The 23,602-nt window shown below is 40.4% G+C and overlaps 1 protein-coding gene across 1 annotated transcript in view; it reads left to right on the forward strand.

The window, feature by feature from the left end:
- Positions 1-18,059, forward strand: part of VEGFC (vascular endothelial growth factor C) — a 110,444-nt gene extending 92,385 nt beyond the window's left edge. The window contains exons 5-7 of the mRNA XM_047091166.1: positions 13,707-13,813; positions 14,119-14,452; positions 17,550-18,059. Of these exons, the coding sequence (XP_046947122.1) occupies positions 13,707-13,813; positions 14,119-14,452; positions 17,550-17,664 (556 nt within the window). The 3' untranslated portion in view covers positions 17,665-18,059. The remainder of the gene's footprint in view (positions 1-13,706; positions 13,814-14,118; positions 14,453-17,549) is intronic.
- Positions 18,060-23,602: the final 5,543 nt, after the last annotated feature.

Below are 23,602 nucleotides of genomic sequence, written 5' to 3' on the forward strand. Positions count from 1 at the left end.
TTCTCAGAGTTCGGGAAAGGTCTCGGTCCCACATCTGTCTTGCCCAAATGCAAGCCTCCCTCGCTTCCTGAATGCCCATAGCAATTACTGTATTTGCCTTGTCCTCGCATGGGTTTGTAGGGCTCCATAAATACGGCAAGTGTGCAACTGGATGGTAAGCTTTTCAGGTAGGTTTGTACCCTCCACAGTCTCCAGCGAATAATGCTTGAAAATTACTGAGTCATTACTGTACTTTCAGCCCTTCACATGCACTGTCTCCCTGAACCCTCCCAAAAAGCATCTCTGAAGCTGACAGTGGTGTAGCTTCATTGTACAGATGAAGCAGGTCATCACACTCCAGAGGTAGGAGCGAAACAATACACTCCACTCATCAGCCGGTGTTTGTTAATATCGCTCAGATTTTCACCATTACTTATTCACACAACTTATTCATATAACTTAAATGCTGTTGAGGCAAGAAGAGACAGAAAGAGCAAATCAAGCCTGTGCCTCACAGTGAGGCAGGTCTGAGCCCGAATTCAGGTTGGCCACCAACTCGCTTTCTAAGGTCGCATTATTTCATGTGTCTGAACTTCAGTTTGCTTATATGTGAAAGCACAAAGTAAAGAGGAATGAATGAAACACTGACTATGGTGCTTAGCACAGTGCCTGGCATCTAAGCGATAGTCAGTAAAAGGCAGACTTACCATTACCGATAAGATCCATGTCTGATTCATCCATCTCCTCATGTTTTCTAGTGTTGTTGTTGTTTTGTTTTGTTTTGTTTTACCACGGTCTACAATAAAAAAAATGCATTTCACATTCCACGTCAGTACATGAATCTGTATGGGTGCAATATCTATGTTTATGTAATATGCTTATAGCATATGTAGTGTATATATTTAAATTAACTGTATAACCTTACATGTAGTTATATATAACTGTAAGAGTAAAACAGAATATTATTTTAAAACACTCTCATTTATTACAGTAGCAGCCAACTCTTTTTTCATTATCACCCCCTAAGGATCCTTTTGCAGACCTTTTTTGTAATCACCTCCCTCATAAAGTTTTAATACCATAGACCTATTCTTATAGCTTTAGGTATTATATGTATATTTGGGCTTTATACATAAAAAAAAGGAAGTAGAAAGCTTTTTACAAGACAAGTGCTCTAACCCCTGAGCTATAGGGCCTCACAATAGAAAGCTTTTTAATGCAATGTAGGACTAAAAATGACAAAAAAAATTTTATAGTTAAAAGTTAAATTAAAAACATAAAAGCCATGAACATCAAACATAATTTTATTACACAGTATTTGCTGACAAACCTTTAAGGTAAGTTATTTACTAATATAGTGGTAATATATCATATTACATATGGAAAGTACCAATTGATATAAATATATAATGATACGAATGTATTTTTAAAGGAAACATTCCAAATAATTATCGTTCCAGGAAAAGAAGGATAATTTTTTAAATAATTTATGTAACATTTTTTAGAGAACTTAACTTCCACATCATGTGAGAAAACAACTTGTAACTTCTATAACTGCTGGATGCTTACTTAGTGTCACCACCTTTTTCTTCTCAGCATTTGACACACTAATGGCTTGAATAACTTCTGGAGAATTAAATAATAAAATAAAAACTACTTTTACTTAATTCCCTAAGCTCACGTCACACACAAAACACCAGGGATCAACCATTGGCAGCAGTCCCAAGGCAGCCAACATGCCCACACAGGCAGCTGCTGCTCTGTGACCTTGAGATTGAGCACTCAATTCAGAGAAAGTCCTTCAGTGACAGCCCTCCGTTCACTATAATCTCATAGCCCTTATCTTGCAAAGACTCTGGATATCTTTGGTGCCAGTCCTGCTCACATGACAACCCATAAGACCCAATAGAATTTACTGGTTCAAAAGCTTTTCTTGGGTTTTGGAGAGACAAAAACCACTGCAACATTTAAGATTCCTCCTCTCCAATAACTAGTTTTTACTCCCTTGCCAATGATACTGCCCCCATTGTGAATGCATGCCTTGCTACTACCCATGGTATACACAGATACTTCTTTCTTTTCTGCTTCTCTCTTTTTTTTAATGTCGGTCTCCACTTATTGTGAAGTGTGGCCTTCAATTTAATTAAAAACTGTCATGGCAACTTATATATGATGAGATAAAGCCATGTGACAAAACCATTTGTTAAAAATAGCAGGAATTGCCACCACAATGGCCAAAATTAAAAAGAAATGACAAAAGCTAATAGTGGAGAGGACATGGCGCTATGTTCATAAGTCACTAATGGGAATGTTAAACGGCATAACCACTTGGCAAAATATTTTGGCAGACTCTTATCAACTTAAATAATACACTTCTGATATCATCCATAAGTCATCTAAAAACATATTTGCACACAATAACTTGCACATGAATGTCCACAGAAGCTTCATTAGCCAGTAACTAGAAACAACCCAAATACCCATCAAAGGTGAATGCATAAGCAAACCGTGGTATATCCATACAGTGGAACATTACTGAGAAATATAATACAAATGAACTGTTGACATGCCCACCATGAATGGGTCTCAGAACATCAAGCTGAGTAAGACAAGCTAGACTAAAAACTACATGTTATATGATTCAATTTACACGAACCCTAGAGAAGACAGATAGAACCTAGACTGAGAGAAAGCATTTTGGGAGTTGCCTCAAGATAGAGGTGGTGGGGATTGACTGGAAGGAGCAAAAGCAAACTTTGGGGTGATAAACATGTTCCATATTTTGATTATGGTAATAGTTACATGGGTACCTACATGTGTAAAAAAATGAACTTAAAATACAAGCATTTTATCATATGCCCCTTACTTCTCAACAAAATAAAGAGTTTTGAAAAGCCAAGAGCAACAGACCTATTTTATTGACTATAATTTTGAAATTCATGTAGGTTTAAAGGGGTAGATTCCTTAAAATCTTCATGATAACAAAGTCAAATATTTTAAGATTCTCAAGATTCCCCAGCAGGGAGGGCCTCCCAGCCCTCATTTGTATAGAGTTCGAAATTTCCCAGCAGTGGCCCCAGCTCTGCCCAACCCCTGCGCTCTTACCAACCACTGTTGGGACAAAGACAAGACTTGCCTTTCTCAGGTGCATGGCGCTCAAGTCCCATTATTAGGAGATTAAACGAGTAGCAGACCATTTGTTCCAGGTTATTTATGAAGAAGTATAATACAGTAAATAAATGAATCTTTCATAAAGTGAGTTGTCCATAAAAAACTATTGAGACTCTAAAACGGGCCGAGAACCCTCCAAGGTAGTGTGAGGGAGGATAGGCACGGGCTTGGCTGATTCTGACCTCAGAGGGTGTGCACAGTCAGGGAGGGACGATCGTAACTCGTGTGAGCAGTCAGGTAGGGACGATCTGAGCATGCGCGGAGTCAAGGAGGGAGGATTCGTGCATGCACACATTCAGGGAGGGACGACACGTGTTCTGTCTGTACAATTATCAGCATTATGATTTTACAAAACGTTACCATGCACCAGGCACCTGCCACACACCACCACATGCTCATCCTAACCCTGCTAGGTGGCCGCATGGATGGTCCACACCACAGAGCACAGGGGGGAATGGTGCACACTGCAAGCAGCTTCCCAATTACAAAACTTATTTTCTGCTGTGAGTTTCGCTACCTTCGGTCAACTTTTTGTGATTCATTTTCTTCATGTACAAAACATAAATTCAAATGTTACATTCAAAAATGCAGTGTCACTTTTATAACCTAATCCTCACAATTAACCTCTTCAGTGACATTTCATTAGTCCGATATCGTAGAAGAGTGAAATAGAATAAGAGTAATAAGGAGAAGGAAGAGGAGAACATCCAACACATAGGGATGCAGTGACATTTATACTCAGTGACACCTGCCCGGTCTTGGCACAGTGCCTGATGCCTGACGGTGAGCATTCAATAAACTTGGGCTGCTATTTTTACAGACATTCTACAAATGGGAAAACGGAGTATTAGAAGTGTTAATCAGCACATAACAAAGCTGAACAGCTAAGAAAAGTGCCAGAAAAAAAATACAGATTCAAGTCTTTTCATCTCTTAAACCCATGCTCTCCCCCAGTATCTTCTAGTATTTAAAAAAACAAAAACAAAAAAAAAACCCAACAACTCTCAAGTCTCAATATCAATACCAAGATACGTCAGAAAGTCCAGAGGTAGAAGATATTCTCTCTAGAAGTGGTTAGATATCAATATTCATGTTGATGTTCTCATAGATTATTTTCTTTCCTTCCAATTATTTCTTCCTATATTTTCCTTCAGCTTGAACTCCATGGATTCCCATGGCCCCTTACATGGAGGGTCTCTTTCTATGGAGGGAATCATTTGTAATTAAGAAGTGATGCCAGAGATTTTTTTTTTACTTGACAGAAGTAGTGTCTATTCATTCATGAGATATTTGAGTCTTACATGTGTGTCACACCATCCTAGATGAGGGATGTTTTAAAAAATGGATAATTCCTTAACTAAAACCGCTCTGTGCCAGAGTACAAACACAAGTATTTCTAATATAATAAGTACATAAATGTACACTGTGCTCTGCTTTATTGAGTCGTTCATCAAACACTTATTGTGTATCTACTTGGTATTGCTATTATGGTAGGTTAGAGAGAGAGGAAGGTAGACAGGCTCACTCCTCTAGAGAAATCCCGTGAGTCAGAAAGATGCACACGGGACATGAGCTGGTGAGGCAGAGGAAGAACGCGGGCTGCATCCCTCCCGTCACACACAAGATGCCCGCGTCCAGAGGTACAGAGAACTGCATCTGCCATGCCAAGGATGGACTTTGTCTTCAAGTCTCTCAGGAGCCATTAAGAGATACATGTATGACCCATGATATTTACATTGTATATTATAGAAAGAACATCTGGATGGCAGTGTAATAATAGAAAAAACATGGATAGCACCGTAGTAGGTAGATTGAGCCCCAAAACAAGAGGTGGAAAAACTGGAGAAGAAGCTTCTGAAATAATCTCATAGAGAAGCAACAAGGGTAGGAACCAAGGCGGTGGAAATGGGGATGGAAAGAAAAGAGATGGAGAGACAATTTTGAGAAAGTCACAACTTGGGCATGGCATGTACAGGAGAACAGAGGCAGAAGTTGAGGGTTCAGTGCATGGACAGTATTCACCAAGACAGGGAACACGTGTTCACAGGAAGAGTGGCATCTCTAAGAAATCAAAGAGAAATGTTTGCAAGGCGGTAGGATCTGGAGCTGGGAGGGCGCTAAGTTGGCCACTGCCAGCATGAAGCTGATAGAGCGTTGGAAGAGATGAGCCCAACCGAGGAGAATAGAGACAGTAAAAAAAAGCAGCAGCAGCCGGCACTATGCAGAATATCAATATCTAAGAAACTGGGAGAAATAATAGTCTGTGCAGAGACTGAGAATAGTCAGGAAAGTCAGGGATTCAAAACTAGTTATTACAGAATCCAAAGGATATTGCAAAAGCCAAACAAGAATTCAAGGAACAAAGAAGTGGTCAGAAGATCAAGTCTTAGAAAAAGCTCATGAGTAACTGTGACGGACTCCCTTATCTGAAGGACATGAAACAGAGGTAACACTTATGAATACCCTATCTTGCACAACCACTTTGAGAAGGAGGAAGAAGAAACAAGGGAGTGGAATTCCCAGTTACATATGAGAAACTGAATCAGGGGGATTAGGTCATTTGCCCCAACATCACACAACCCAAGAGTGGCAAACCAGAGATTCAGACTAAATTTGGAGTCCATCCATTCCTTTGGGGATGCAGTCATGACGACATTTTTAACTTCTTTACATTAAAAACAAAAAACCCTTCAAACATATAGGAAAGAACAAAATAAATGCAAAAACGACATATCCCTCCACCCCAATTCTGTCATACTCACTCAAGACAACAACCCAAAGCCATAGTCACCATTCAGCACCCTTCCTTGCCAGAGGTAACCACTGATTGAAAATTGTATCCTCATTCATGCTCTTCCATTTTTATAAGACAAAAGAATGTCTAGTACGGCTTTGCTTAAAATATGTTAAAATGGTGACAGTACTTTTTTCTCTGGACATGATGTTTTAGAGATGTAATCATTTTGAGGTCTCTAGGCCCCCTTTGTTCATTAAATACCTGTGTAGTATTCCATTGTATGGATGAATGAATGAATGAATGAATGAGTGAGTGAATGAATATTCATGTTTATTCTACAATACAGACTATAGGGAAGCAATATACTACATACTAGGAAGAGAGTAAAATCAAAGGAGAGAGATGTCACATTTGAAACATAAGTGCCATGAAATGAATTCTACCCAGTGGTAAATTCATTGGTTAATTGGTTATCACTGACAATGTTCCTAAAGGGTTCCTAAAGGAAATAGCACATTCTGGGGACAATAAATCCATGAGAATTGAATCGACGAGGATTGGGTGTTAATGGAAGAAGGCCATCGGAGATTCAATTAAGAAGGCAGTGCTAAGGCTGTGCTTAGGAAGCTTTGGGTACCAGCCTAGAGAGTTTCACCCTTCCTGTGGAGGTATTGGGCAGCATGCGGAGTGTTTTGGTAGGGGAGTGACAAGAGCATGCTCAGCACAGCCAGGGTACCTTGGATTTTTTTAATGAATACAAAATAGAAATATGTATGATTTCAACCTGATAAAGAGGTTCTGCCAGTCTTTGGGGGAGAGCCATGATGTGGTAACAGAGGAAAAGAAGGGGTGAAAAAAGAGAAAATGGAAAACTCTAGCTTGAAGGCTCATTGATTTTTATTTGTTTACTGGTTTTCATTTCTTTTACGAAGTTGTCAGCATTGTTTACTAAGACACAAAATAAAACATATTTGCCTCTAAGAAGTTAGAGTTACCCGGGCTTATTAAGGAAAATTTCATTCGTGTGAGAACGACTCTCTTCTCCAAGGAACAGAGCAAATTTATCGCCCTGGCAACCTTTGATGTAGAACTTGAGGGCTCAGTGTCTTCATTAATCTGTAACAGATCCTCAGTCTGAATGCTTAGAAGCTTGAATATCCATTAGGCTTTGATTTTCTCCTTTTAATTATTTCTTTCCTTTTCATTTCAAGATCATGCATTCCATTCTTGCTTTAGTAGAGTAGCATGATGCAGTTAGTAAACTGCATCAGAACAGAAATGCAGAGACAATACATCTGCCAGTGAAACTGGGACATGAAGTCTTGCTCCAGGTGGCCAGAAACTACTTTTCCGCTATTTTAAAACATGCATCTGTGACCTGCCCTGAAAATCCCCTCTTGATAGGTTTAAAACTCTCCTGATCATATGCAGTTATTTCTGAAACCTTAATTCATAGGTCTGCTCATCCTTTTTTTCTTTTTACAAAGCTCGTTATTATCTAAATATTGTCTAAGCCCTTCGAATGAGCACTGATTAACATGAATCCATTTAGCCATGGAACTCAGGTAAGAGTCTCCAGGCCTTGGAGCATATTTTTTCTAACAGGAAGCTAACTGTGCTGACCTGTGCACCCACCTTTGGACTGTCTGGTTTCTGTCTTCTGAACGATAACAGGTGAAAGCACAGCCTTTTTTTTTTTTTTTTTAGAAGTTTTAGGCTTATAGAAAAACTGAGAAAAAGGTATAAAGAATTCCCATCTACTCCATACCCTTATTCCCTAGATTCCCCTATTATTAATACCTTGCATCAGATAGTCAAGTGTAATCAAGGGCCATGCATAAAGAACTCAAGACCAACACAATTCAGTCTTTGGAAATCAAACTGTTGCAGTCTTTTCCCCAGGGGTGTGTGGCTCTGAGAGTGAAAGAAAAGAGTTGTCCGTGCAGCTGCTACTCTGACAGCAATCTTGGGAGGGTCTGGGTGGATATGCTTTCAAAATATAATTACAGGTCTGAGTGATTGCTAATCCTAGTGGGTGAAGTTCAGATGACAGCAACAGTTGGCATTTAGGGAACCAAACCTGTATTTGGGTATTTATCCAAAGTATTAACATGGTCAGAGTGCCCCCTCTGTGTTTTCTTAATGGAGTACAGAGCATATTATTGGCTAGCTCATTGGATGATATCAAGATGCTCAGAAGAAATGTAGGAGAGCCCACAGCACATGCTTTCAAACGAATATTACTGGATCACACTTCACATTGAATAGATTTAAGGCAGGATTGCTACTTAAGGAACACGACTGTATTACAGGTACCACACTTTCATCAGAATTTTAATCAGTTACATTGTTGTGAAGACACCTTACGAAAATAGATGCCAATGAGACTACTTGATTAATAGCACAGTTCATGTCACAGAGACAATGTGGTATTTCAAAAAGCCATTGAGTGTCACAAGTTGAATGTGTATTCAGTTACTGTTAACACTCATCTTGAATGATCTATGAAATATTTTAAGAGATATTTGGTCAAGTAGATCAGTAGTAGTTTAATACAAATCAAGACCCCGTTCATTGTTTCTCACTTAGAGATATATTACAAAATACATTCAGCTCAGTAACTAATGCCAAACAAAAGGTGGTAATGTGTCTGCATTCCTTAAATACGGATTTGGGGGGTCAGGAGATTTCCAAGTATATAAAAACTCAAGGGGCAAAGAGTAGAGAAGTTGAAAGAACCCAAACAACAGTGTGCAGGAAACAGTCCGCTGCAGTGGCCCAGGCACAAGAGCCAGTAACTCATCCAGTATCAGTAACTCATCCAGTACGCACAGGACATATCCGTCCTTGAAAATCTCAAGAGAGAGATCAACGGCAACATAAGAACGATTTTGATCATTAAATCCATTATTCTGTAACACACATCCCCTTACACTTTTGTTCTCTGCTCTTAACTAGCAGTAGCTAACAAACCGGTGGAGTGAAGTAATGAAAGAATTTTTAAGAAAAGCGTCTTTTATCTGCATAAATATAAACGGGGCTATGGTTATGTGTATGGGGGGAAAGTTAAAGTAGGCAAGTTCATTTATTTACATGTGATTTTCCACCGAGATTTACTTTACAAGTAATGGCATAAGCGTTGGCTTTGGAGACAAAATGTGCCCTGGAATCATCTTATAAATACAATGTACAAAATAACTAATTTATTTAAACGCTTTAATGTGTTTAGACACATCAATGTGCAGAACTTGAAGAAATATCGCAATAGAATAAAAATGCTTTGGAGATTAAGATATGGAGAAGATAAGTAAATGGTGCTCACCCCTCTATCCACAGTAAAAACATTTTCTTTCATTCTAAAATAATACTTTGGAAATTGTGTCTCCTTTTTTCTCACATGAGAAGCTTTAAATGCTAACAACTTGCCATTCACTTTTAGAGTAGGGATCCTCATTTAATAATTATGAAAATGTATTCTATGCAGATACATGTTTCTTTAATTAAATGGTATCTAGCAGGATTTCAAATTTCAACATTAAAATAGGTTAACATTGAAAAGTAGGAGTTACTTATTTTTGGCAAAGCTTCTAAAGTCATTTTTCTAGAAATTGAAGTTTTAAGTATATTAGAACTTAAAATATTTAGCTCACCTTTAGCAAAGCATAATTAGTAATATCAAGTTTACTTTAGCAAAAACACTTCAGGTGTAACATAATTGAAATTGTTATTCTGAAGACTATATTTTTACTCAACATGAATGTGCAAAGTCAAAATGCCTAGTGTAGCCAGATTATATGAAACCGTTCTGTAAAACTAGACAGTAGATACCTTGTGACATTTCCAGAAATACATTCCTACATTGGTTTCTATACATGGTCCATATTTTTGAACTTATATTTTTAAGAATGTGAAATATTAGAAAACTCTACTTTTTTCCTCACTTCATGGGAAACAGGAAATGTTTTATTTTCGTATCTATTTAGGGTGCACAACCTTGTATACCTACTGAAAGTTCAGCACGGATACGTTAGCACACGCTCCTGCAGTTAAAGAACCCATTACTGACCAGTCTCACTTGGCTAGTGATGGGGATCTCTAGATCTCTGGATACGTCTTTCCATAAAAAATAAATAGCTTAGTCATGTGTTTATCAACTACCATAAGTAAAAAAAGAACGCATTTGACATTGCTACCATATTCACATATACACATGTGGCAGAGGGGGGAAGGTTGTATGTGTGAGGGTGCATACATGCATATTTATATATACATGTTTATATATGCATATTACATATATTACAAATATATATGCATATACATAAGTGGCATATAATTGCAGAAACCATCTTTATGGGTGCATTCTAGTAGTATTTTATTATATGTCATTCTTTTACATTAAGAATGCATTTCCCATCCCTTATAATTGATTTGTGATCCACTGGTGGATTACAGCTAACAGCTGGGAGAATGCTGGGTTTCGGTAATGGCGGTATAAATCACGTATTGGCAAAATGAAAATTCCCTTCTACTGCAACCACCACAGCGCTGTGCCCTCCTGATACCAACACGGGAGTGTGTTACTTAACTCACGTATATGTCAAGAGTAGGGCAATACAGCCAAAATGGACTTCTCTTCACTTACAGAAGAGTAATCTGTAACCAAACATAGCTGCATCTTATTTGATGGAAGGGTACTAACACTTTGGAAAGGAGATAAAGGAAAAAACGATATTGTTTTAGAAAAGTGACACTGTCTAAATGTTATGTGGAACAATGGTTTGTGATTAACCAGGAAAATTCTAATGACAAAAATATGTGGTAAGTAGAGACTTGTTCTTGGGAATACATAAAATTATCAGAAAAGTACAATGCTCCCCAGGGGATATTGTTCACAAGAAAAGCAAGGTTTGGAACAGCACGTAAGAGACGCTGTCTTCTGTGTAACAGAATGGAGGAAAAGATACACATGCGCAAGTACTTTACCTTTATTTACAGAAAGAAACACTGAAAACAAAAAGCTACAAAAAGTATCTGCATGCTTAGGACGTGGGTCAGAATGAATCCTCTGAATATATATTTGCTCATAATTTTAACTGAAATCACATAAATGTTTCAAAAAATAAAATTATAAATAAAAAGGCATGTAGCATATAAGGCAAATATATTCTTTTTTTTTAATTTTTTTTTTAATGTTTATTTATTTTTGAGACAGAGAGAGACAGAGCATGAACGGGGGAGGGTCAGAGAGAGAGGGAGACACAGAATCGGAAACAGGCTCCAGGCTCTGAGCCATCAGCCCAGAGCCCGACGCGGGGCTCGAACTCACGGACCGCGAGATCGTGACCTGAGCTGAAGTTGGACGCTCAACCAACTGAGCCACCCAGGCGCCCCGGCAAATATATTCTTATATATACTTTAGAAAATATAAATATTGTTAGTAACAAAGATTTTAATGGAAGTTATTAGTATGAAGTCAAAGGGGTACATTTAAAACCCCAGTAATGTTACATTGTATTTGGACATAGCTCTGTGACTGTTTGTTTTTTCCTAAAAATAGGTACATGTATCTTTTACTTAAAATCAATAACCTATTTCCAAAAATATACATTGCAAACATATCTTTTATTGTTTTAAATGGGAAGAATTATAAAGTATTGTAGGGAAACCCCAAACATAACTAATCCCCTACAAAATAGCTTAACTATCTGTAGGAAAAGGAACATCCTATCTTCATAGGATCTAAAATGCTCAAACGCTATTCCCTTGATCACCCAGCAGTTATCATAGTTGTTAACACACAGTTGCTTTATATGTGGTTACTTGGATTATTTGCATGCTGAATGAGAAATTAATTAGCTTATGAGACGGGAAAGCAGATAGCACACAGCGTTCAAAGACTTGTTACAAATCAAAAAATTCAAGAAAACTTTCCATCACAGATGGTTTTTCATCAAGCTGGAGACATGACCCTTGAAGAAAGGCACAGGGAAGGAGGGGTAAGGGTAAGACAGTCATTGCCATTCGCAGTGCTGTGGGGAAGGTGTTTTAGGGAAACAATCATACCGAATGGAACCAGTAGAGATTTTGTGGGTCTTGGGGCTCCTGTAGAGACTGCTGGGTGGGAGAGTTCCCATAAATTCCCAGAAGTGGTTGTCCAGGAAAAAGTGGTTGCAAAATATAGATGTGCTCACACTGTTCAAAAATTCCTTTCTGTGGTGCTGTTCAAGACATCAGGCTGTCTTTTAACGAAAGATGTGTCATTACCTCATCACACAGTAGGCCTCTGAAACTTTTCTTAGCACCATCCAAAGCACATGTCCTGTTTGTTTACACTCAGTGGCCCTGTGAAGATGATGTTATGTTCTAACAGTTTGGAATGTAACCCAACACTCTCCTGTCACCTGTCGTTCACGATACTGAGTGTGGAAGATATAATTGTATAATTATTTCCCCTGCACCAACCTCAGCTGAACAATTAGGTAGTAAGAGATTTATATACACTCTAAGTTAGGATATTAGGAGCCAAGAATCCTATTGGGTAAACATTACCTACAGAGACATTCTATGGGATATACACGCATTTTCTAGTGCTGTGCCCCACAAAGGTCAGTGTAACCTGATGTCACTGAACGGACCTAATCCCAAATGCCATTTTCCAACAAGCAGCATTAGGGCCCCTTGAAAGAATGGCTGATTCTGGGGGTAGGGGGAAAATGGGCAAGATGAGCTTGTGACATCTGTTCATGCCAGAGAAGCTTCAAACTAGAGGGCTCATTTCATACAGGCGTCAACATGAAGGTGGCCCAGTTAGCCAACAGTGGGACAGCTGCAGCAAAAGAGCGCTTGGTGTACTTGACTGAAGCCCGTATGTTCATAACTTTTACCGAAATAATGAGGATAGAAGAAAAGGAAGGAGAGAGGGAGGAAAACCTAGAACAGCAGCGTTAACAAGACTTCGATGCCTTTCTGGTGGAGTATAGAGTGGAAATTTGTATTAACGGACACTTTATAGTTATAGGTATCTGTGTTTCAGAAACATCAGGAAAGGGGCACCTGGGTAGCTCAGTTGGTTGAGCATCTGACTTCAGCTCAGGTCATGATCTCACAGTCCGTGAGTTCAAGTCCTGCGTCGGGCTCTGCGCTGACAGCTCAGAGCCTGGAGCCTGCTTGGGATTCTGTGTCTTCCTCTCTCTCTGCCCCTCCCCCACTCACACTCTGTCTCTTTCTCTCAAAACTGAATAGACGTTAAAAAATAAAATTAAAAAAAGAAAGGTCAGTAAAGGTAAATGTATGAAGATGTTTCCTATCGAATTATTTGAAAAAGCCAAAAGTAGGAAGCAATTTCATTAGCTACCAATCGGAGATTCATAGTACATCCATTTGATGGACTACTGTGTCACCACTAAACAGTGGATGTGACAGTACATGATGATGTAACCTATGAAGATATCCACAATATATTGTTTAGTGGAAGAAAGAAATTCCAGAGTGATAGAAGAGGCTTATTCCATTTGTACACAAGCTAAACCACTACGTGATCATACAAGTAAATGTACTTGCCTTAACCCGATAAAAGTCTGGAAGTGGTACAAGACCACACCACCGAGAGTGGTCCCCACTGGGCTTAGCATTTGGCCGCACATGGGGGTGAGGAGGGTAGTCTGAGAGGGAATATTCGCATTTCACTTCATACATCCTTCTGTCATGGTAAAGCTTCTTCACAAGCATGCATTGGCTTTGCGATACGTCGGTAAGAATAGAGACGATCCCTTCTGCGTACCAGTTAGGCTATTAATTCGTGTGTCTCCCTCTCCCCCAGGTGCCAGGCTGCAAACAAGACTTGCCCCACAAACTACATCTGGAATGATCACCTGTGCAGGTGCCTGGCTCAGCAAGATTTTATTTTTCCTTCTAATTCTGGGGAAGGTAAGCAGAATGATGTTTTAAAGGCTAACTGCCACGGGTCTCTATTTTGGTCAACAGATACGTTAATGTTAAAAGCACATGTATGGTGTTCAGACCGTCTTGCTCTGAAATGAGTGACTACAAAACGGGCCACTTTCTACTTGACAGTGGGATTATTTTGAGTTTCCTCGTAAAGGAACATACCCATGTTTGTGCACAACCCTTCAATGAAACACACGAAGACACTTTTAAATGCTTTTAATTGTTTCCCACCACACCCGGCGCTAAGTAAGGTATAGTAAAGATGTCTGACTGTATTTGTCTAGACTCTACAGATGGATCCCATGACATCTGTGGACCCAACAAGGAGCTTGATGAAGAGACGTGTCAGTGTGTCTGCAGAGGGGGGCTCCGGCCTTCCGGCTGTGGACCCCACAAAGAACTAGACAGAAACTCATGCCAGTGTGTCTGTAAAAACAAACTTTTACCCAACTCATGTGGGGCCAACAGAGAATTTGATGAAGACACGTGCCAGTGCGTATGTAAAAGAACCTGTCCAAGGAGTCAGCCCCTAAACCCTGGAAAATGTGCCTGTGAGTGTACGGAAAATTCACAGAAATGCTTCTTAAAAGGAAAGAAATTTCAACACCAAACATGCAGGTAAGGAATCTTCATAAATCGTATTCACTTGTCTTACTGAGAATAGTTTTTCTCAACCAAAAGAGCAGTTGCTTTTTGGAATGAGACCAGTTAAGTTCTGGGAGGCGAATTCTGTTATTTTCTAACCAAGGTTAAACTTCCGCTGAGACCGTGTTTACTCCTGAGAAAAACAAGACAGGAGCCCTGGGAACCCAAACCAGATCCAAGCTCCGAACACAAGCTAATCCTAGTCCCAGAGGCTGAGGCTGTGACAGTGGTAGGGAGACAGAGGCGCGGGACGGTCCCTTGACGAGCGTTTCTGGAACATCCGAACGACACTCAACCGCCCCCACCAAAAATTACGATGCCATCATAATGCAGGACACCTGTCCTCAGTGCAGAAACGTCTATGCAAAATATTCAAAGGACAGGATAGTGCCACTAATTGTAGAGTTGTATCGAGAAAGAATGACAGTGAAGCCGAATAGTGGCGTTAGAGAAATAAATCAATATATCGCTCAAGATTATTCAAGACTCATTCCTGAAACGTGGATTCTGCCCCCTTTTCCACCAAGAAAAAGAAAATGAGACCGTTGGACTCAGACCCTTCCAGGGTTGAGCTGCTTCCTCTTTAACCTGAGGGCGAGGTGGTCTGCATTTTAGCCAGATCGGTGCCTCCGGCATTTTCTTCAACCTTGCTCCGCCAGACAGGCCTTCTCTCTCCCGTACTTTTGACGTCGTCAACTACTTTTCTTTCCCCTCAGCTTATGAGCATTCCCGGACTTACACCTCATTAGCATCTTACTGGGATGCCGAGCGTATGTTAGCAGCGAAGCTCGGTCCTCTTCGAACTTGCGCCAAGACCTAGGCACTTGGCAATTGTGTTCGCCTCTTGCATCTGTCACATATTTAACCAGCTGTAATCGAGGTTACGCCCTGGCATTCCATGAGAAAGTTCTATGGAAGGTATCCGTAGACTCCACTGCCAAATTCAGTGGACACGTCGGTGTTCGTGTAACCTGTCCTTTGTGTACTTTTTCTCGAAGCTCCCCTCTTTGTCCTGGCTGACATAAACGTTTCACTCTCCTCGCTGCCCTTTCAGCTCTCAGACCGTCGGTTCGTCATCGCCAACACTGGCTTCTCTTCTTCCAGCACACTCTTTAGAGATGGCAATAATGCCCTTGCAACAGCCGAGCACTCACATGACTTAAAACTTAAACTGGGGGGCTGGGGGAGACTCTTGGGTGGCTACGTCGGTTAGGCATCCGACTCTTGATCTCAGCTCCAGTCGTGACCTCATGGTTCTTGAGATCGAGTCCCATGGCAGGCTCTGTGCTGACAGCATGGAGCCTGCTAGGGACTAGGGATTCATTCTCTCTCTCTCTCTCTCTCTCTCTCTCTCTCTCTCTCTCTGAGCCTGCTAGGGATTCATTCATTCCTCTCTCTCTCACTCTCTCAAAATAAACAAACATGTTTAAAAAATTCAATTTCATGTATCTACAATTTCCTACCTACATTAATGTTTACTACTTTTCCCAGTAAGTAAAATTTCCATCTTTTTGATGCTCGTGAGGCTTGTGTTCCTGTTCTAATTTATGTCGCCGATGATCTGTCCACAGTAACATTTTAGCTGCTGCATAAGGGAACTTCAGTGAATCTAGGTATCTCATGGATGACATTGTGTTCTTCCATTACTGTGTCAGAGTATCTTATAGGGATCTTGTGTTTCCTTTTTAGAATATCTTGAGCAACAACTGTATCCCAATTTTATCTGGGTATCTGCCTCCCAGAAGGATACTTCAAAAAGGCAGAATATTGTATATACTAAGTCTTACTACAGATTATTAACCACTTTGCACAGTGAACCCTTCTAAGAGACCCTACTATCCTTGGAAAGCCTGACCTTATCTTTCCATAAGACTGAACCAGCCACCCTACTTGTCTACAGAATTCTTACATTAACCTAAGAGAAAAGATTTCCATCTTTGTGATTCTCCTAATAGTATACGTTGTGTCATGAAGACTTTCTGTTTACTGAAACGCTGTGTTCATTTTTCTAAGGATATACTTCCAGGTGTATATGTACACATCGAAGCAAAAACATATAATATTTTGAAAATGTGGACACTCATTTCTTAATATGTATTCCAAAAGTGTCGGAGAGGGGCAGAGTGTATATTTTTTGTCCACTGCCTTAATCATCAGCTTCCACTGATCATTGAGAATTGCATCTTTTTAGTAAAGGAATACCAGTAGTCCAACAATAATGCATTTGCACTTAGAGGGGAAAAAAAAAAGTAACACTTGAACTAGGTATGTTTTCCGGAGCACAAGAAATGACACTTCCAACTCACACGTGCAGGGTCTCTGTAGCGTGCTTCTGATCTCCCTGCCAGGCCACGCTGCCTTACGCCCTGGATGCCCATCCCCTTCTTGCACCGGACATGTCTCACACCCCCCAAGCTTCTTCAGAGGCAGCTCCCGTTCACTGGAGCAATAGGGCCTTTGGAGCATCTGTCCTTTCCCCACTGGAAGTCCAGGGTGGGAAGAGAGGGGGGCCCAGGGAAGCACCGTCCCTCTCCCCCTCCCCCAGACCACCTTCTACTCCCCTGGAGCCCAGGCGGAGAGGGACAGGGACCCCGTGGCACAGCCAGCTGCCTGCCGGGTGGAGAGAAACAAAGGGAGGGTGGGGCTCCCCACTGGGGCCCAAGGTCATCCCTTCCAAGTCTGGGTTCCGCACAAGCACCCAGACTCCTGGGGACTCCGCCACGCCTCTGGGCTCACACTCTATCTGCAGAACTTCGACACTCACTTTCCCGGTCTCTCTTTTATGCTCCTTTCATCCACAAAGCAGAGGACACTTCAAAAGAACCAGTGCTCACATCACCTCCCCCTCACATCTGTTCGAGCAGCAACGCTGGTTTTAGGCTTTTGCGGTCCTCCTCGGTTTTCTAATTCTCAGCCTCGAACTTCAGAAAGACAGAAACCTAAGAACAGGTCTATGGTCACATGAGTAACTTTGTTCTCGTTTTAAATGCAGAAAAACAACTGCGTTTGTAGCATCGTGAATCCGTTGCGTTGGTCGTCAACACAAACGCTTTCCTCTCTGTTTTCCTAGTTGTTACAGACGACCGTGTACGAATCGACTGAAGCCTTGTGAACAAGGACTTACATTTAGTGAGGAAGTGTGTCGCTGTGTCCCTTCGTACTGGAAAAGACCACACGTGAACTAAGGCTGCGCTCTTTTCCAACTTGTCACCTGGCGATCTTGGAAGACCGTGTTGCCACGCTCGAACTGTCCGTGAACAGAGAGACCTTTGTGGGACCCTGTGGACCAAGACAAGTCAGGGTTCGCTGGACTGTGTGGACAACTTTACAGAAATGGACTGGAGCTCACCTGCACAAGACCTCTTTTCAATGACTGGTTTTCTACCAAGGACCAAACAGCTGAGGTTTTTCTCTTGTGATTTAAAAAAAAAAAATAATAATGACTATATAATTTATTTCCACTAAAAAGATTGTTTCTGCATTCATTTTTATAGCAATAACAATTGGTAAAGCTCACTGTGATCAATATTTTTATATCATGCCAAATATGTTTAAAATAAAACGAAAGCTGTATTATAAACTGGTAAGTTCAGTCCATTACTATCTTACATGATGAGCAAAACTTGATGATATGAAAACGTGCACCTCCCCCTGCCCTTTTTCCTTTCCTCTAACCAGACGTCAGATTTTGATGACTCTGAAAAAGCGTGATTCTAGAAAACAAAGTTTCAGAGAGACAACATTTGCTATTCCATTTTATTTAAATTCATCTCAATATATTTAATAATTATAAATACTGTAGCACATGACACTTTTGAATTTATAACCAAGCGAGTCAATACGGAACATATTATTAGTTCGTCTGCTTAGTATGTCCCCGAGATGAAAGTTATGCCACGCACTGGGATGATTCATTCAGACTCTTCATGTGATTTAATATCCCTCAGTATGTATTAAAATGGCTTTAAAATATTTCACTCAAAAAGAATCCTTCCCGGATATGTGACTTCTTCTGACCAGCTCAAACACTTTGTGTAAGCGGAAATGCTCCTATCTAGCACGTTTAAAATACACTGGAGATCATGTTTAAATGCTCTTCTGTGTTAAAAAGGAAACATTTTGGTAACACAATTGAAGTGTTTATTTCATTTAAAAAAAAAAAATTTTAATGTTTATTTTTGAGACAGAGAGAGAGGGAGACACAGAATCCGAAGCAGTCTCCAGACTCTGAGCCATCAGAACAGAGCTGACGCGGGGCTCGAACTCACGAACCGTGAGATCATGACCTGGGCCGAAGTCGGACGATCAACTGACTGAGCCACCCAGGCGCACCATCGTTTTTAAAAAGGCATTATGCTAAAATGCTTTTCTCTGGGAACAAATATTTTGGCTACATAAATGTAACCAGATGAGTAGTTTGCATATGGACAGGAATATTTCCTGGTATGACACAGCTACAGCAATACATAAAAATAATTAGTCCTGAAAGAAGAAAATTCTATAGTTATATGAAGATAAGTCTCTTAAACCTTGCAAGTTTAACAAGAACGTCTTTAAATGGTGTAGGCGACTGCTCAAAATAGTAGTACTTGTGTTTTGCCATAAAATAATTTGCTTTCTTGAAAAGTATTTAAACAGACTGATGCCTTAGACATGCCCTCAGTGTTTTGAGTATTGACTTCTAAAATAATGTTGTCCACAGTGTTTGCAGAATTCCACTTACGTGCTGTGCATAACTTTAACATCTCATTTATAAATTAAGACTCTTCCTGTATTAGGGGAAGATGATCTTCTGAAATTCTCTCATTATACATTTATGACCATCTTCCTGTTGATTTGTGAGGACGGCTCAAGTCTTCAGGCAGAAAATACCTGTGTTGTACATTCAAAGTTCCAGCCAAGGTCTAGGGTATTTTCAAACATGTGAACAGCAGAAAATGATGATGGTAAAAATACCAAAGAAAAAATGCTTACATTTGACAAAAGCTGTAGTTTTATGAAGATCTCTCCACAAGCACAAATTCAGGGATGATTTTACCAAAGGAAAAGTGGAGTAATAAATAATATCTTTCCACCTGATGAGACGGTCCCTAGTGCATAAAATCGTCACCGTCTGTGAAATTCAGCGGAGATTCACTTCAATCATTTTTCATCGCATTTGAGCCAAGAATGTAAGCAAACAAACATTATGTAATGTTATGGGAATCTGGTTAATCGTTTTTAGTTTTGATACATTTAAAATGTATTGATTTTTTAGCTAATTAAGGGGGGAAAGTGTATTCTAGGTTTCAAATTAACCCCGAGGCCGCATAAAGAATATGAGAACCTGATACAATGACCACTATCAGCTTTAAAAAAATCTCAAGTATGTGTTGACAATTAGTTTCTCAGAATATATGGCTAAGCCAAAAGAAATCACTAGACCAAAACTTAAATCATGAAGCATGCCAGAAAAATAACACTTAATTTGTCCCTGGAGATGTAATAATTTTGGTCAAAATTTAAAATGACATGAGCAGAAACAATATACTGCCAGAGATACTTGCAAACAATTTTATGTGGATGATAAAAATCTCGCGTCACTAAATTAGAATAATTGAGATTTTGTGGTGCCAGTTTAGACTAGAGATTTTAGAGTTCCTTAGAATGTTAGCAAGCATGATTCAACAAAACGCTGAAACAAAATTACAGTGAGAATGTAAACTCTCCAGGAGCCTCAAGATACCAGCCCAGCCAAATCTCAAGGATAATGATGAGAAAATACTGGAAGCTTGCCGGGATACTTGATACATTCAAATCCTAAAGAGTTTATACAGAGAATTTTATGTCTAGAAACTAAATACTGTATTCTCAGTTTAAAAGACTAATGGGCTTGGCTGGCTCAGTCAGCAGAGCATGTGACTCTTGATCTCAGGGTTGTAAGTTCAAGCCCCGTGTTGGCTCTAGAGATTATGTAAAAAGAAAAAAACCTTAGGAAAAAAAAAAAGCGGTCGTGTAACATTTAGCTTCCAGATATTTTTTTGGAAGGGGGTTTTAATTTGCTAGCTGCTTGAGTGAAACCGATCCGTGATTAGACTTTCTAAAAATAACCTTTGTCTGCCACGTGCATATAACTCACACCAGAAGTTTGAGGGGAGACCGTCAGCGGCATTCACTGGCCTACCCAGAATGCGCTTAAACACAAGGAGAAAGGGTCACACGCTTTCCTCTCATCTCTTCCAGGGTCCCTGCTCCGATCAGGTGAGGCAGATGCAGCAGGTGAGAGAGCTTATACTTCAGCCTTGTATAGCTTGCTGCCCAAAGCATGCGACTCCTTACTTGGGTAACTTCGCATGTTCCCCAACCCAGTAGGTGCTGGGCAGAGAGCCGAACAAGGGTCCGTTGCCCTCACCTTACCTTTGTGACCACACTGTCCCACCCAGATCTGAGCCTTCACTGGCAGACTTTTCAAAGGATGTTTAGGGACTTTACCTCTTGAACCGCAAATGAGAAGGACATTTAAAAAAAAAAAAAAAGTTATTTCACTCTGCTACAGTAGAAGAGTGTTAACTGATTTTTATAGAGATGGATTCTAGAAAGTTCTAAATAAATCCAATATGGTTTCTGAGGAAGGCACAGACTACACCCAGAGAACAATTGAAGGAAGTCAGTGACATGTTTTATAACATAATTCCCAGTTTCTCTGTTCATGTTGGAAGTTTTAGTGTATATTAAGAATATTTTTCAAGTGGGGAATAATTATCTGTTAATGAGTGGAACGGCAAATGAGGCCAGACGGCTTGAAGACATCTTTTTTAAACCCAAGTTTCACAAAAAAATTGCTCACAACTCATCGGCTCTAAAGAGCATACAACAATGGAAGGAGTAGGAGATCGGGAATTATGCGCCCATTTTTTCATCTTGACTTTTCGGCCGTGCCCCTGAGCAAATCACCAAAACCCTCAGAGTCTCAACTTCTTACTCTATGGAAGGACAGAGCTGGGTGAAAATGGTGTATCAAATCTCACCTCTGAAGCTGCAAAGTTTGTACTAAACTACATGCAAAGGGGGGGAAAACACACAGAGAATGTTTTTAAGAAGTTCAAGGAAGCCCCATTCTTGAGATTAATGACCCCACTAAGAGGAAAAAAATTTTTTAATGTTTTTTAAAGTCTTCTTAAAATGTTGAGAAAGCCCTGTTCTTTGAAACCAGTGACATCAAGAGAACGATCATTTAAAAATGTTTTGTCTAAGAAATTATACGTGAAAACTCCTCTCCTTCTGCCTCTACTTCTTAAATGCTAACTAATTTAGACAGCCGACAGCATCGTTCTTCCTGATTTCTTACCAAAGGTGGTCACACAGGGAGACTCTGGAAAATTTCTTTCAAATGTTGGAAAGGGTAATTACCTTGAAAAAAACAAAAAACAAGCAACTTTCCTGAAGAAGGCAGAAAGGAACACTCCCCGGGCACCGTGTGCAAACCTCAATCAGGTGCCCATACGCTGTCTTTCATCCAGGTCAAGCCATTGCGCCACAGATGACTCTGAACGTTGTAGCCATCTGGAGTTCTGGTGATCGGCTCTCATCAGGTATGGGGCCCGCACCATCAGGACCTGGCATCTACATGATCTGGAAGTACACACGCTAAAACGCTCAGATGCTACCCTGGGGCTCGCCCACCAGGGCTGATGACACATCGGGCTTGAAAGACACGACTGTCCACACAGACAGCAATCACGTCTTTCATTCGATAGCCACGACGATGAAATGCCATTAAGAACTTCCTTGAAATCCATCAAATGATAACTAGCTGCCTAAGAATTAGAAATGGTCTCAACCAGAAATAATTTCATAAATACTTTTAAAAATGTTTCCTGTATATTCAACACTACTTTAATTTTTTTTTTTAACGTTTATTTATTTTTGAGACAGAGACAGAGCATGAACAGGGGAGGGGCAGAGAGAGAGGGAGACACAGAATCTGAACCAGGCTCCAGGCTCTGAGCTGTCAGCACAGAGCCCGACACGGGGCTCGAACTCACGGACCGCGAGATCATGACCTGAGCCGAAGTCAGACGCTTAACCGACTGAGCCACCCAGGCGCCCCTATTCAACACTACTTTAGAAGACTTTCTGACCATATTTGTCGTGTGCTGTTAAAGTCTTGGGTTTTTTTCATCATTTTAAGGCAGCTATATCTATTCTTAATGTTTTTTAAAACTTCATCTTCCTTCTATTCAAACATATATTTAAATTCAGTAGGAATTTGAGATTATCATCACACTTCCTTAAATAAAACTATGTGTTGGGGCGCCTGGGTGGCGCAGTCGGTTAAGCGTCCGACTTCAGCCAGGTCACGATCTCGCGGTCCGTGAGTTCGAGCCCCGCGTCGGGCTCTGGGCTGATGGCTCAGAGCCTGGAGCCTGTTTCCGATTCTGTGTCTCCCTCTCTCTCTGCCCCTCCCCCATTCATGCTCTGTCTCTCTCTGTCCCAAAAATAAATAAACGTTGAAAAAAAAAAAAATTAAAAAATAAAAAAAAAAATAAATAAAACTATGTGGCTGACACATTGTTTAAAAACAAGCTTTCCTAAAAAAAAAAAAAAAAGTGGGGGGGGCACCTGGGGGTCTCAGTCGGTTAAGTGTCTTACTTTGGCTCAGGTCATGATCTCACAGCTCGTGAGTTCGAGCCCCGCGTCAGGGTCTGTGCTGACAGCTCGGAGCCTGGATCCTGCCTCGGGTTCTGTGAATCCCTCTCTCTCTGCCCCTCCACCACTCGTGCTGTGTCTCTGTCCCTCTCAAAAGTATAAATAAACATTAAAAAAATAAAAAATAAAAATGAAAATAAGCTTTTCTTCAGCACTAGTGTCGTATGGAGATGTCTTGCCACCAAGATTTCAAAAGCCTTCCTGATGTGACAGACGTGTCCTCTATTATGCCCCCTTGTTTATACTTCCGATCTCCTTTCTAGGACAGATTTTTATTTTTTCAACCCACTAATTTGTTCCCCTTATTTCCTGCTCATCTTACCCAATGACCTGTTACCCCTGATTATTCTTTTCCTTATTCCCGGCCTGAGGTTTGTACTACATGTTTGTGACAATCTCTGCTCAACGGAACTATCACAGGCCCGAGAAGGCACA

This window comes from Lynx rufus, unplaced genomic scaffold (genome assembly GCF_022079265.1).
Source record: "Lynx rufus isolate CCGP_SWC_20201006 ecotype Redwood Valley unplaced genomic scaffold, mLynRuf1.p SCAF_3, whole genome shotgun sequence".
Lineage (NCBI taxonomy): Eukaryota > Metazoa > Chordata > Mammalia > Carnivora > Felidae > Lynx > Lynx rufus.